This window comes from Eurytemora carolleeae, unplaced genomic scaffold (genome assembly GCF_000591075.1).
Source record: "Eurytemora carolleeae unplaced genomic scaffold, Eaff_2.0 scaffold84, whole genome shotgun sequence".
NCBI classification, from domain to species: Eukaryota; Metazoa; Arthropoda; class Copepoda; order Calanoida; family Temoridae; genus Eurytemora; species Eurytemora carolleeae.
The window spans coordinates 55,156-70,709 of NW_019396074.1; the positions used below are offsets into that span (position 1 = coordinate 55,156).

Sequence of the window (15,554 nt, forward strand, 5' to 3'; positions counted from 1 at the left end):
AATGAGTATATTGAATATATTGAATGAGTATATTGAATATATTGAATGAGTATATTGAATATATTGAATGAGTATATTGAATATATTGAATGAGTATATTGAGTTAGTTTTACTCAATATACTCATTTTTGTAATAACTCATGTTATTTGAAGGTAGAATAAAGGCAGACCACACTTTGAAAACCCTGAAACAGGGAATTTTCGGAGCCTAATGTTTTAAATATGAAACTATATTCACGAAAAAAATAAGTACATTTAAAGCAGATTTAAAAGCTGTCACTTGGTCACCACAGTAGAGGGACATTTTGTGAAGAAAAAATCTGCTGCGGCACTGTGTGTACTGCAGCAAGATGTAAACAAATTTCCAAGTTTTAAATATCAGATCGTGGATTTATTTCTCTCTCTCACAGAACGAATAAAAGGTTTATCGACGTTTTATTTAATAATATTTAATTGTGCAGAAAAGAACCAAAAGATTTGAATAATTTCAAAGATTTGCATGTAAATTGTAAATATCTGCTCTATGCCTGCATGTATAAACTTGTTTCAGAAAACCTCCAAAATTGTTTTAATAGAAAAGATCGATAAAGTGGAGAAATATTTTGGTGGATTTTTTAGATGATTTAAAATTTTTTTTTATATTTACCCCTTGAATAGGTATTCAGGTACACATCTCTTTAAAAAACTGATGTGAGGTAATATTTCAAAAATTTTTATCAATATAAAATATAACAAAATCAGGTGTAAAAATCAGACGTAAATTGAAATTAATCACAGAATCGTAAATTCAAAATAAATAATTGAAATCATTGGAAATAACAATTCTTGAAACATAAATATAAGTTAAACATTTCTTAAAAATTTCTATAATTAGTTACTATATGATTTGCAGAGAGGAGGTAGATAACCAAAAATTACATTAAAAGTCGTCATTGAGTAATGTCGTGTGTGTGTGTACTGCATGTAAGAAGTACATGAATTTTTGACCCGGCAAGAATTCTTTCAATAATATATTGTTTTACAAATATTTTACCTTAGTCGCTAATATCTGACAAAGGATTAAATTAGTTTTTGCCACAAACTCTGATTTTCTAATCTCTATGTCTTTTCAACATAATGACCTTAGATACTTCAAACTATAGCTTCTGTAAAATCAAATAATCAAAGTTGAAATATCAAAGGTTTACACCATCCGGTTGCAAAGATATATATTTGAGTCTGTGACAAAGACTCAATTGCTTTGCGCTTGCGTATGCATATTATAAATTGTAGGTGGCAATTACGTACCAACTATCCGTACTTTTGGGTAACACATCGTTTTGTTGGATAGGTACCTCCTGTTGGATAGGTACCTCCTGTAGGATAGGTACCTCCTGTTGGATAGGTACCTCCTGCAGACCCAATATATCTGAAGAATCCCTTACAGTTGTATTTAAGTTGAGGTTGTACAGTACACGCACAGCTAAACATAATTCAAAGACGGAAAATAATGACGACTTTATAGATCTTCCTTTGCCCTGCTTTAATTAAATGTGTTAATAACAATTAAAATGTTGACATTCTTATGAAACGCTTAAACATTTTGATCCCTGTATATCAGTATACAATTGATAAAAATAAATACTGATTTAAAGCCAAGACTAGTTCGCTTTGGTAATCCTAGAAACTGACTTTTAATAAATTCTACATTCTCTAATCAAGTTAATTTTTGTAAAACCTAAATTTGCCATATTAACAAAGTGTTTGCACGGAACTAAAACTCAGCAAAAAAGCACTTTTCGAAGATTTGTCTTCGCCAAATAATTGTTGTACTTTTAAACCAAGGATGTGAGGGTAAATGCTTCATTATGCTTGAATTTTTTTTGTGCAGACTGTAGACCTTCGACTTCAGACTAATTTTCGTAATCTAAAATATATACATATAAATAAAGATATTATGTCATCATTATATTATGTATTCAATTTGTTAACTAAGTTTAAAATGCACTCTTGGTGTAAATTATAGAACGAAAACTTTAAAAAGATTAAAAAGGTTGTAAAATTCAACAATTTTAAATGAAAGCTAAAAATTAGTTGAATTTGATAGAAATTGTAAAAACAGAGGTTTAATTTTGAAATATTTTTGACTTAAAAAATAAACCTACGTTTTAAGTTTTGGAAGATCTTCATCTGATGTTGAATTAAATTTTGTTAGCTCCTGAGTGTTGACCCCAACCCTGGAACATGTATGGGTGTGTCGGATAGTGTGGGTGGGTGTGTCCTGGTAGTTTAGCGGGAACTGCATGGCGGGGGTCGGGAGCTTCCCTCTTCCTGCACCCGTAACATCCCGGGCGCTCTGCAACCTGAAGTAGTTTATTATCTTACTCAGGGTTCTTGGTTTAACTGGAAGTAATCTTATTCAAGTAAACACACGGAGTAATCTTACTAGGGAGTAATCTTACTAGAGGATACACATGGAGTAATCTTACTAGAGGATACACATGGAGGAATCTTACTAGAGGATACACATGGAGTAATCTAATGGAGTTATCTTACTTAAGGATACAAATGGAGTTATCTTACTTAAGGATATACATGGAGTTATCTTACTCAAGGATACACATGGAGTAAGTAATCTTACTTGAGGATACACTGGGAGTAATTTTTCTTGAGGATGCACTGGGAGTAATATTACTTGAGGATACACTGTGAGTAAAATTACTCAAGGATACGCTTGGAATAATATTACTCAAGGATACATTGGGAGTAATATTACTGAAGGATACCCAGGAAGTAATCTTACTCAAGGATACGCTTGAAATAATATTACTCAAGGATACATTGGAAATGATATTACTCAAGGATACACTGGCAGTAATATTACTCAAGGATAAACTGTGAGTAATATTACTCAAGGATACAATGGGAGTAATATTACTCAAGGATACACTAGGAGTAATATTAGTCAAGGATACACTGGGAGTAATATTACTCACTAAACATAATTAAACCATTGATGGTCTCTTATCTTCTCCTAGAACTGACAGTGTCTAAATTCATCCCTTGAAAAAAAATATATCTTCTTTGGGGCACTTACATACTTATGTACATTAGTACCAATAAAAATTAGGTACTGCTATATTCAAAGATAATAACAAACATACATGCAAAGAGCGAGATACATGCGAAGCTGTAGTAGCATGCAGGGGGGGGGGGCAGAAATAGATCTGCTCCTGGTTCAAAACCTACCTCTCTCCCGGCTCCCGGATCTACAAAATCTTACAAATTGATAAATATTAAAATTAACATTAATTTTTCCTATAATGAGGGTTACAGTTAATACATGGAGAGGATGTTTCTAGAGTTTAGTTTTGACAAGATGGAATACTCTAGAAATATCCGATACATCAACAAGGGGTGTCAAGGAATTCAAGGGGGTTCACGACTAACATTCATGTTGTTACATTTTCTAATCTCCTGATTCAGATTTAGATTAAGGTTATTTTAATTCTGTTCAAATACATCCTTTTAAATTTGTTTTTCTTAAAAAATGTATTTTATCTGATACACGTGAAGACCCCTTCCTTAACACAAAAACACAGATAACCAAACATAAAAAAACAGGTTGACCCAGATTCCAGAATTATTCAATATTGAGCTTTGAGGCAACCTGTTACATTTAGCTCACACAAAGAAATTTTAACCAATAATCTAAACATCAGAAAAACCAAAGACTATACAGATAGGACAATAAAATAGTTGTTTAGGATAATATTTTTACGTACAATCTCTTTCATCTATACCAATACAGCTGACCCATTTCAAGCTTGGATTATTGAGTGCAATTGAAACCCCGGTTTGATAAGCGTACACAATTTTCTACAAATACAATCATCTATTGTACTATCTGTTAAATATGTGCTAAAACATTTATTCTTAACAGTTACTTAGTTTAATATTTGCTAGTGAACTAGTTAATCCTATAGTATTTTAGTTCTCTTGTTTACTTAAAGTCAACCACTACGGAGAAATAGACTTTTCATAATAATTAAGACGAAAAACTAAAAATCCGCGATTATTCGTAATCAAAAAACCAGTGAGTTGATGTAAAAGCTTCAATTTTGAACGGATGTCCGTTTTTTTAGATTGACTCAAGATAATTGAAGAATGAAATAATTTGGGGTAATAAAAGAAAATTTAAAACCCGGGTGCAGCTTATAATTTGCGTCTTTTGATTGGAAATTTTAAGCCGATATAATAAAATGTCAAACATCGGACTTTCCTAAAAATTGACACGTGAAATAAACTAATTTTTTTTATTTTTTATTTTTATCGTCACCTTACAGGGGGAAATATAGGACATGTTTGGCGACATTTTCTTATTTTAGTAAAAACTGTAGAAAAGAACATTAAATATTGAAATTAGGTACGTATAGAATTAGAAAAATGCTATGTATTTATTTGAGCCAGACACTAAGTCTGCAAGTGTACACAAAGTATAGTATTTGAAGAATGAAGTTAAAGATTTTTCTATAAAATTCCTTAAACTTGATTTACATTTTAGGCATCATGAATGTATAAGAGTCCCCCCCAATATCTGGCATGTATAATATTCTATTTCAAAATAAATATCCCCCAAAGTAGTAATTTTCCTGAATTTCAACAAACAATAGTCGTAAATTTGAAAAATGAATTGTATGCTGAACTGTTAAGATGTTTTCTCCTTGTAAATTGCCCATAACAGAGTTGAAATTATTTATTCATGAACTAATGGTATATTAGGAAACTTTTCATAAAATGACCTACGCATTGGGAACTATTCATGAACTTCTACATAGAGCTCATGTCTCTTTTTTACAGATTATGAATCTATTAACAATCCATAAACTATAGTAGTCGGCGTTTATAGCAATACAATGAAAACGACTTTTCTAATTAGGTTTAGTTCTTTAACAAGCTTTTTTCAAATTACAAGTTTACAAGTAAACATTTAAAGAATCTGTTAACTGACAGCTTCTCTGTGTTTACATTTTTTGTATCTCCATGCTGTTTGAAAGCTTGTTAAAATCAAAATTAAAATGTAAAGTCGTCTTCATTGTATTGATATATACGACGACGACTATTATAAATTGGCTAATTAACGGTGTGTAAGATCAATGCTCAATGCTTAAAAATATTTAAAAACATCTATTAAAACATCTATTAAAACATCTATTAAAAACACACATAAACGTTTGATTTAAAGAAAAAGAAACCGAAAACCAGAAATAATTTAAATCTTAAGATAACAAATTTAAAACATTTTTCTGGTCTTCTTAGTTCGATATTTTATTTTTAGTTTGAACGAGAGGAAATACTTAAATATTTGTGAATTTATTTATTTATTTTCTAGATATTTATTTTCTACTTGTTTTTACAACTAAAACCTGGGGAAACAAACCCACCCTTTTCCCCAATAGATGAACTAACAAAAAATCTTTATATTTATGAAGAGGGTTGTTTATCTTTATCAAAAATACATAAAATAACACATTTTTAAAATTTTGGAACACAACTTTGCTAATCTAACAACTAAAGTCCAGAATTGCTTGATACGTTTTTTCAAAATAATAACTGCATTTTTGTCAGAAACCCATCGGTTCAGGTACGGATTTTGCGTGCATTTTCTGTTAGTTTATAAACAAAATAAATTACGTAATCGTTTTTGACAAACTTATGATTACTTAATTTGACATCTAAAACCTAGCGTTGTTATTTTGTACAGGAAATGGTAAATAAAACCACGAAAGGAATAGAGTTCTTGCAACAACTCAGATTTTATAATCTCTATATATTTGCAAATGCACCCCAATGTCGTAAACCTTTGATATTTCAAACTATGAATTCTATTAGATGTAGTAATCCAAGAAGGAAAAATCTAAGGTTTGCACCACCAGGTTGCAAAGAATTGGGATTAGAAAATTTGAGACTAATTTCTTTACAAGAAGTCAGGATTTTCTGACAAAACCGCTGAAGTAATTTTGACTGAACTTATCAAATCGTTCAGGCCATCGATAATTTTTTCGAGAAATTGGCTTAAAATGTTCCAAATTCTTAAAATTGAGATAACTGTGTATTTTGAAAAAAGTGAACAATTCCTTTAATTGGCAAAGGGGAAACCAAAAAAAGGGCACCATGTACTGTTAACACAACGAATATTTAAACTGATATTGTAAATAATCAGCATTCAGCAAGCAGTGCCCTTTATAACAATCAAGCATAACCACCTAGAATACTTCAAATTTAACATGAGAACAGTTTAATAAACAAGGTTGGGACATACTGAACTAAAGATCGGAGAATAGAACCGTCTCTGATAGATAGGTTTACTCATACCACACCAGCTCTAAACCGGGATCATATTATTAATTTATCTTAACCGTGATCTACAGTCAGGATGGAATAGTTATTATAATACTCCTAGTTAGTAGAACTAAAGGTTTCTAGTTCTCCGTTTATACACAGGGGATACTGAGTATAGAATAGGGCTGGCAAAACTCAAGTGTATTATATGCAGTATTCTGTAAACTTTAAAAATTTGAAAATTAAAATAATCATTTCATAAACACTAGTCGACGATCAATAAAAACTCGGACTTAGTCCCATTCCTTATTTCTTGGAACTGTTTTGATTAAATGTTGATATAGTTTTGAAACAGAGTAAGGAGTAATATTTTCAATATGAAGTAAACAGAGTATGTACATTCAATTTGTCTAGCTAAATCAAAACATGGGGAAACCTGGATATATTGAGTTAAACTGAACCTTTCCACATTTAAACCTGGATATACTGGAGTAAATTAAACCTAGGCATGTTTAAACCTGGATGTACTGGAGTAAATTAAACCTAGGCATGTTTAAACCTGGATGTACTGGAGTAAACTGAACCTTTGCATGTTTAAACCTGAATATATCATAGAAACTGAACCTATACATAAATAAACCTGGATATACTGGAGTAAACTGAACCTTTGCATGTTTAAACCTGAATATATACATAAATAAACCTGGATATTCTGGAGTAAACTGAAACTATACATGTTTAAATCTGGATGTACTGGAGAAAACTGGACCTTTGCATGTTAAAACCTGAATATATCATAGAAACTGAACCTATACATAAATAAACCTGGATATACTAGAGTAAACTGAATCTATACATGTTTAAACCTGGATGTACTGGAGTAAACTGGGCCTTTGCATGTTAAAAACCTGAATATATCATAGAAACTGAACCTATACATGTATACACCTGGATATACTGGAGTATATTGAATCTATAAATGTTTAAACCTGGATGTACTGGAGTAAACTGGACCTTTGCATGTTTAAACCTGAATATATCATAGAAACTGAACCTATGCATAAATAAACCTGGATGTACTGGAGTAAACTGAACTTCTGCATGTGTAAACCTGAATATATCATAGAAAACTGAACCTCTACATAAAAAAAAACTTGGATAAACTGGAGTAAACTGAATCTATACATGTTTAAACCTGGATGTACTGGAGTAAACTGAATCTATACATGTTTAAACTTTTATATACAATAGTAAATTGAACCTATAAATGTTTAATACTGGATATCATGGAGTAAATTGAAACTAAGGATGTTTAAACCTCAATATATCATAGAAACTGAACCTATACATGTATAAACCTGGATATACTAGAGTAATTTAAACCTTGGCATGTTTAAACGTGGATGTACTGGAGTAAACTGGACCTTTGCATGTTTAAACCTGGATATATCATAGAAAACTGAACCTATGCATAAATAAACCTGGATATACTAGAGTAAACTGAATCTTTACATGTTTAAACCTGGATGTACTGGAGTAAACTGGACCTTTGCATGTTTAAACCTGGATATATCATAGAAAACTGAACCTATGCATAAACCTGGATATACTGGAGTAAGTTAAACCTAGGCATTTATAAACCTGGATGTACTGGAGTAAACTAAACCTATACATGTTTAATGCTGGATATCAAGGAGTAAACTGAACCTATGCATGTTTAAACCTGGATATACTGGAGTAAACTGAACCCAAACATGTTTAAACCTGGATATACTCGAGTAAACTGAACCCATACATGTTAAAATCTGGATATACTGGAGTATACTCAACCTGTGCATGTTTAACCCTGGATATTTTGTAATAAACTGAACCTATGCATGTTTAAACAATCTTTTTAAGAAGACTTATTTTTGACTAAACTAAAACTTTCTTGATGTATATCCGGAGAACTAGACCCTAATAATTTTCTAATTTTATTTCTAGTTTTCACTATTTTCAATTTCACAACAAATCTTACGCTTGAAATAGACAAATATTGAGCACACTCGTCTAGTTTAAGTTTAAGATACTGTACTCTGAAGCAACATTGATCAATACTTTTATCCGACTAATCCACTTAACTATAGTGTAGGTTTAGGTAGGTTAATTATACTTACATCACTCCGAGGACTTAAAACCTCATTGATAGTGCTGGCAAAATAGATCAGTTAGTATTATTGGATTATCATTGAAGTTAATTAGCTAGATAAGAAAGAACTTGCATGTAGGATTAATTAAAAAACATTAAATGTTAGTATTTTGATTATCAAACAGTTAATTATTTTCACTGTAAAGTATCCTGATAAGAAAACTAAAAAAAATTTCCCCTCGACCAAGGTGCCCGTGAGTAAACAATATTCAATTAACCCTGAGATTGACGAAGACCCCCCGTGAATAAATAAAATTATATAAAACAGGTTTAGCACGCCATCTATCTTACTTTAAATGAGTTCTCCGCATAAACTGTTGAATCTTCCTCGCTGCTTGGTTCTGCCTACGCTGACAGATGGTTCGCCTGAACAGATTCAGCATTTAGGAAACAGTTGGACACTTTTCAATGGAAAGAAAGATCTTAAAGGGACTGTAAGTGTAATTTCAAGTTACCATCCATGCAAATATGGCAATGCCCGATTTACAACGATACCCTCAAAGGTTTTGTATGATCAAGTATGTTTTTATTTACATAAACTGAGATGGAATTTAAAGAATTTGACCCGCGGTTTAAATCCGCCAAAACCCGGTTTAAATTAAGCGCCGGCTTAAATCTTAAAACATTTGATATAATTTTAAGTGGCACCAACCATATTTAAACCGCGGCTTAAATTTAAACCGCCGATCAAATTCTTTAAATTCGGCCACTGTTTATTTTAATATGTGGTTTATCTGCAAAAGTAGTTTGCGCATTTCTTGCTTACTAGAAACAATAGAGAAATTCACAGAAATAAATAGTTTTGAGGTCAGAAAAACGACGTTATCTTCCACATTTTGATCAGATTGGGGTTATAATGGTACAGTTGTATATCTTGAAATGACGGCTACAGTCCCTTTACTCAATCCCGGGAAGAGGAATCTATCTCGAATTATGATTTCTAGACAAAAAGAGATCAGGTTTTATCCGTCCATAAAAGATCTCATTAATAAATCAATTTCCAAACACCTTATGTCATGATTTTCATAAAAATCTTACTTGAAACCAGAAGTTGGTGTTCCTTCCTTCTCCTCTGAGTTCCTTTTCCTAGTTCTTCCTTGATCCCTGTAGTTCCTGTAGTAGGTCTGGATACAGGTGGCAGCTTCCTCGTTCTTCCTGAACCTCTTGTGCTCGCAGTAGTTTCTGTAGTTCTTCTGGATCACACTAGCAGCGGCCGCCATCTGCTTCCAGTAGCAATACTACAACATTCAGGCCATACAGATATATCACAAAATGGGGAGCTAAAGTATTATATGGGCCCAGAGTTGAAAACTAATGAATGTGTGTTCAATTCAACTATTTGCTATGAAAAATATTAAAATATACGAAATTTGAACAAATCTAACGCCTCAAAATCCAAATAGGGAATCAGAAAATCAAAAAAAAAGTTTTAAGCATTAAGATTGTTAAACTATCAAACCCTACAACTAGTTCAATTATACTTAATAAAAATGTTTTTTATAAATATAAAAGTATGTTATCATGTTGTTATTTTATGTCTCCAGGGACAGGTATTAAAATAGAAATTTAGTATTTTACAGCAATTATATTTCATGGTTTATTGAAGATTCCCCTCCTCCGCCCTCTCTTCTAATAGGAGGTTAACCGTCCCTGCGGGACTACTGAGAATTATTAAAAGAAAACATTGAACAGATTTCTCCAGGATAAACAAGAAACCCCTGATCAATCCGTCCTGAACCATCCGTCTTGTTTTCCTGGTGGTTACCACCAATTACAAGCCTGGGTTCACATTCAAATATAATAAAATATTTGAACGACGGTAGAACATGATATATGTAAATGGAGGAATTCAGAAGATTTATTTCTATTAGGGGGGAGGGAATAATTCATGTAAATATCGAACCTGCTTATATCTCCGGTAATAGTTTTGAATAAGAACAGCAGCTCGTGCTTCCTTCTCCGTCTCCTCGTCCAACCTTCCTTCCTCACACTCACTCTTCTTCCGTCCTTTATACGATCTAAACAAGGTTGGGGTTATCCAGGAGTAATGGTGCATTGGGATAGAGCTTAACCGAAAACAGCTTAAGGAAGCAACGTGTTAGATTTATCATACATAAGAGTATATAGTGTGTTTTTGATGTTGTTTTACAAAGCAATTAGTTTTTCAGTAGCTTAAAAAACAACGTATTAAGTGAAAGAGGATTGTGCTAACTGAACAATTAATGTGTTATATGTTCATAGGACCATTTAAAGTTATGACTTTATTCCAACAGTCGTCTTCCTATTCCACAGTTCTTTGTGCCCCTATGTAAATACCCTGAGTAAGACTACCTGTAAGCCTTCTGTATGATCTGAGCTGCTTGATACAGCTCCCTCTGCTCCCTTTCATTGAGAGTAAGGTTGGATAGGTCCTTCTCACACTTAGCCTGGAGTAAACAGTTTCAGATTATTTAAAAAATCAAGGTTTGAATATTTCAAGGATTAAACTGACCGTAAAACTAAATCATCAAAAACGATCTTTTAAACTAGAAGTTAAGATTGATTTTCTTCAATCATCTACGGTAAGAATGATTTAAGGAAAGGTTGGAAACTAAATCCTTGTCAAATATTCTCCTTGTTCTCCGGATATAAGAAAATACTTGAGTCAGGGTGGGGACAGAAAACTGGTCGGGTGGGAGCGGGAATGCTCCGGGTACAACTGTTGACTGAATATTTTCTGGAAACTAGTTCAGGACGGAGTAAAGCATTGATATTTATCGCTTCATTGGCTCTCAAACTCAGGAAGTTTCAATTTCAATTTTCCAATGAGAATATATTATCTTTGAGGAGGAATATAAAACATACAACACTACACAATTTATTCTTAAATAAATCAAAATCATATTTGAAGAGTTTTAAAAACTTTTAAACTATATTCAACGATATGGAGATTATCAGAAAACTTTTAGACTAACTTCTCAAATATGTTAAAAATGAGCACGGGAAATTAAAAAGAAACTTTTAAAGGGACAGTCAACATAATTTTAAACAATCCTTCAAAACAGCAGCTATTACAATTCAGCTCAGAACTATTTAACCCTCTGACTGATAACTTGCGATCGTTGTTTATATACTAAAGTGATTTTAAATTTATTTTTACAGCAGAAAAGCAAATAAACTTCAGATAAGAAGGGTGACGTTAAGAATAAATTGTTGGCCATCTTCACTGAAGGATAATTAAAAACAAAATAAATAATTTCTAAAACAGTCATTTTCTAAAATAATTTTACCTGAAGGAACTCGCTGAGCCCGGCTGTGGTTGGAGCGGATCTAGGATCAAAGCAGAAGGTTAGATTAGGACTTGGAGAATCTTGAAGAGCAGACCGAGGAGACTCTACGGAGAAGGATGCTGGAGATAAACTCGAGTTTGGAGTTACTGGATCTCTGTAACTGAAAATAAATCATTCATACGAGCAATGGAAAATTAACATGAATATTTAATAATAATAGAAAATTAGTTATGAAAGTTTTACAACCTAAAACTTTCTCATGAGGTTTTTATAATGTAATACAATAACTACATAGACATTAATTTTATTCAACAAATCATGAAATTTCAATTCCATCAAAAAATTATTGAAAAGTAAATTGTACCAAGGAAATATTCAAACATTTCATATGAAAAAAAAATATATAAAATGATGATAAAAATGTAAATAATTTTACCTGTGACAAGCTTCTTCAAAGTTAAATTCAAAATCAACACTTTGATCATCTGCCATTGATTCTACACCGAGATCTTCAGAACAACAGTCAGCTCCTCCAGCACTATAGCACTCAATACCATCCATAGATTCATCATCATCATCAATGCTAGTAGTGTCGAACTTTATCCTGTCCGGCATAGCAGCAAGAAACTGCTCTGCCAGGGTAAACACCTTCTCCTCGTCTTCCGTATCCTGAATGTCGTCGTCGTTCTCATCTTCACTGCTTACACCCTCGATATCAATGATTGGGGATCCGGGACAATCACAGGAACAGCTGTTCTCAGTTTCTAAAAATTAATCAATTCAAAAAAAAAATAAAATCTGGGAAAATATCCAGGGATAAAATAGTTTCGACCAAAGCTTACGTTTTTCCGGTCCCGTTGGTAGAATTTTGTAAATAGTTATATTCTCGTGAGAGTTGAGAGTTCTCTGGAACCCGGAGCAAGGTAGAGACAAACTTCTGTCATTCCTACAAAAGATTCAGCATTAACCTCAAACTTGAGAAAGAATGAAAGATTGTTGAGATATTTCGAGAGAAACATGTTGTTAACATTGAAGAATGAATTGTAAGGTTTGATGATTCAGGACAAGTTGAATGTCTTACTTTGAAAGTTGTCTGGCCTCCTTGTGATTGGTTTTGACAGGTTGCATATCTATATTGATACCGGAGTCTACCGAGGGTCTCTTGCTTTGTTTAAGTTTCCTCTGTTTAGTTTGTGCCGGAGATCCAGCTCGGAGAGAACGCACGCTGGCAGAGACAGATCTTAGTCCAGGACTTCGGAGCGGACTTGGACTTCGTCTAGTAGATCCAGGAATACTCAGATATCCTTCCAAACTTGGTGCTCGAACAATCCTTCTAATAAATTTGTTTCCGGGCTTTAGGAACTCGGGCTTGGTCTCCTTTCCATGTTTGGAAACTGAGCAAGAGTCAATTTGCTGATTTTTCTTCATCCTCTCCATCTTCTCCAGCTCCTCCTTGAACTGAGGACACCTGGATCCTCCAGCAACCTCAGCACAGGTTTGCCCCTGCTTGTTCCTCATTGTTGCTGCTGTAGAGTTCCAATGGTAGAGTATGGTTGCAACCTCTCTCCGTCCCTCTCTACATGCCAACATCTAAACATGATGAATTAACCCAATAAACATGGTTCCACAAGAACACTCTGTAACATTTGCAAGTTTTCATCTTAATATACAACGGTACAAGGAACTTTACACAAATAAATTGTATATTAAAACTAAAATAGAAATGTTAAATCGTTAAAAGTAATTGTAACAACACAAAAATAGAACTTTAAGACATTTACTCAATATCAAATGTATATAAAAATACCATTTTTATTCACATTACGCTTGTATGATTTGAAAGTAGAAATTCGAGCCTTAACAAAATGTTCACAAAACCTTCACGATCTTAGATAAGAATCAGTTGAAACTGTTTCACGAAATATGTGTCCCCGACTAGAGAGAGAAAACTAACCAGGAAATAATTTCTAATGTAAAGCCAGAGCAATTCTCAAACCTTGAATAAAATTAAATAGCATGTCTCTACTCCCAAGTCTGTAACTACCATTAACTTTTCTTCCTTAATGTGCTCCAGTAGCATTTAAAATCCTAGATATCATCTAATTACGGAAAGGTTTATCCGTAGCTCAGAACCTTAAGATACTGGAGTTTTCCTCAAACTTTCAATCCCAATCCAAACCTAATATTAAGCTTTAACTTCAAAACCATTGATAAAATTAGATACCATTTTTTTACTTTAATGTCAAATTTTGAAAAATATCGTATTTTAATGTCAACCCTTAAAGATTTGCGACCAAACCTTTCGAAGATTAAGCCTTCAAGCTTAATATTAAGACTTCAAGCTTAAGATTAAGCCTTCAAGTTTTAAATCAAACCTTTAAGATTAAAGATAAAACCTTCAAGATTAAGATTAAACCTTTTAATCTTGAGATCAAACTTACAAGATCTAAGCTCAAACCTACTTTTTAGTTTGTACAAAAAAAACTTTTAAGATTAAAAAAACAATTAACAATCACCCTTTTAACGTTTTAAGACATCCTGTTGAGTAAGAAAGGAAAATATTCAAGAGTAGAAGAAATATTAAGCTCAAAATGTAAATTGTAGAATATAGATGCAATAATTAGAATCATGAATAGAATAGAATTTACTGGAGCAAACAAGAATTAGTAATATCTAATTACCAGTGGAGTGTATCCTAGTCCATCCTTAGCTAGAGCATCCACCTCTCTTCCTATCCTCTTCCCAGGACGCTCTGCAGCCCAGTGGAGTAGGGAGCAGACTAACCTGCTCAACCCTAGGCTAGCAGCTAGGTGGAGAATACTCTCCTCTGTATCAGAATCCAACCCGTCACTCCTCGTTTTCATACCACCTCCCTCCTCTCTCATCTTGATTCCCCCCAACCCCTTCTCCCCCCACTCATCTGTCGTCAGTTTTTGGCACATTGTCACCAACTGGTCTTCAAACTCGGTAAAGTTTTCCTGTAAAATTAGAGTCTGACCGTGGCAAGACTGGTAATTATGGAGAGGAAAGGAATCTACAGCTGACAATTCTTGAAAATATTCTTTAAATATAAATTCTCTAGTGTGGGAAACTGGGATAGAATAATAGGAGAAGATAAAATTTGATGTTTATAACGCCGGGTTGAGAGGAGGAATTGAAAATGATTTTCCTAGTTGTCAAACCCAGGGCGGATGGAAGGAATTACCTCATAAATCTGCTGAACCTGCTCCAAGGAGCATATTTCTAGCTTCTCCAGTTTACTCAGTAGGCAGCGTTTCAGATCCAGCTCACTCCTTCCTCGGCTAGAATCCATGGTATCAAACTCCTTGAAAGGTTGGAGCCTGGATCCAGGATTGGCTAAGTTCGGCTTGTATTTGAATATCACAGGTTTACATATCACAGTTTCGCCGCAAGCAACTTCAATTTTAACATCTCCAGCGGGATGGTCTAAACAAAAGTAAAATTTCAAAGGGATTTTTAAGGTATGTTGGGTAATATAGGCGGTAACAAAAGTATAGCATATGAATAATCCCTTTATTCTCATCATTACTGAAGTTTTATTGTATATCTATACCTGGGCAGTAGCATCTAAGAACTCCACTCTGGACCAGGGTTGTTGGGACGGGTTCTCCGTCAAACAAGATCTGATAAACCGAAGACTGGCTGTACCAGGGACCAGTGATCAAAACCTTTTCTTGACCCTGAAATACAGGATTAGACATGCTCTCAGACCCAGGACCTAGCTAGGAGGGACACTATATAGAGATATAACAGAG

At 33.4% G+C, this 15,554-nt stretch overlaps 1 protein-coding gene across 6 annotated transcripts in view; it reads right to left on the minus strand.

Annotated features, from left to right (window-relative positions):
- Positions 1-884: 884 nt before the first annotated feature.
- Positions 885-15,554, minus strand: part of LOC111714060 (calmodulin-binding transcription activator 2) — a 65,837-nt gene continuing 51,167 nt past the window's right edge. For 4 of the 6 annotated variants that reach the window (XM_023489091.1, XM_023489076.1, XM_023489116.1 and 1 more), the window contains exons 13-27: positions 15,353-15,479; positions 14,984-15,225; positions 14,460-14,756; positions 12,860-13,368; positions 12,621-12,724; positions 12,215-12,542; positions 11,779-11,938; positions 10,841-10,935; positions 10,413-10,527; positions 9,548-9,747; positions 8,801-8,875; positions 8,478-8,511; positions 6,302-6,364; positions 2,145-2,342; positions 885-1,906 (exon numbers count right to left, since the gene is read on the minus strand). In XM_023489091.1, the coding sequence (XP_023344859.1) occupies positions 2,181-2,342; positions 6,302-6,364; positions 8,478-8,511; positions 8,801-8,875; positions 9,548-9,747; positions 10,413-10,527; positions 10,841-10,935; positions 11,779-11,938; positions 12,215-12,542; positions 12,621-12,724; positions 12,860-13,368; positions 14,460-14,756; positions 14,984-15,225; positions 15,353-15,479 (2,511 nt within the window). In that variant the 3' untranslated portion in view covers positions 885-1,906; positions 2,145-2,180. The remainder of the gene's footprint in view (positions 1,907-2,144; positions 2,343-6,301; positions 6,365-8,477; positions 8,512-8,800; positions 8,876-9,547; positions 9,748-10,412; positions 10,528-10,840; positions 10,936-11,778; positions 11,939-12,214; positions 12,543-12,620; positions 12,725-12,859; positions 13,369-14,459; positions 14,757-14,983; positions 15,226-15,352; positions 15,480-15,554) is intronic. The other 2 variants (XM_023489102.1, XM_023489084.1) reach the window with 2 other exon arrangements.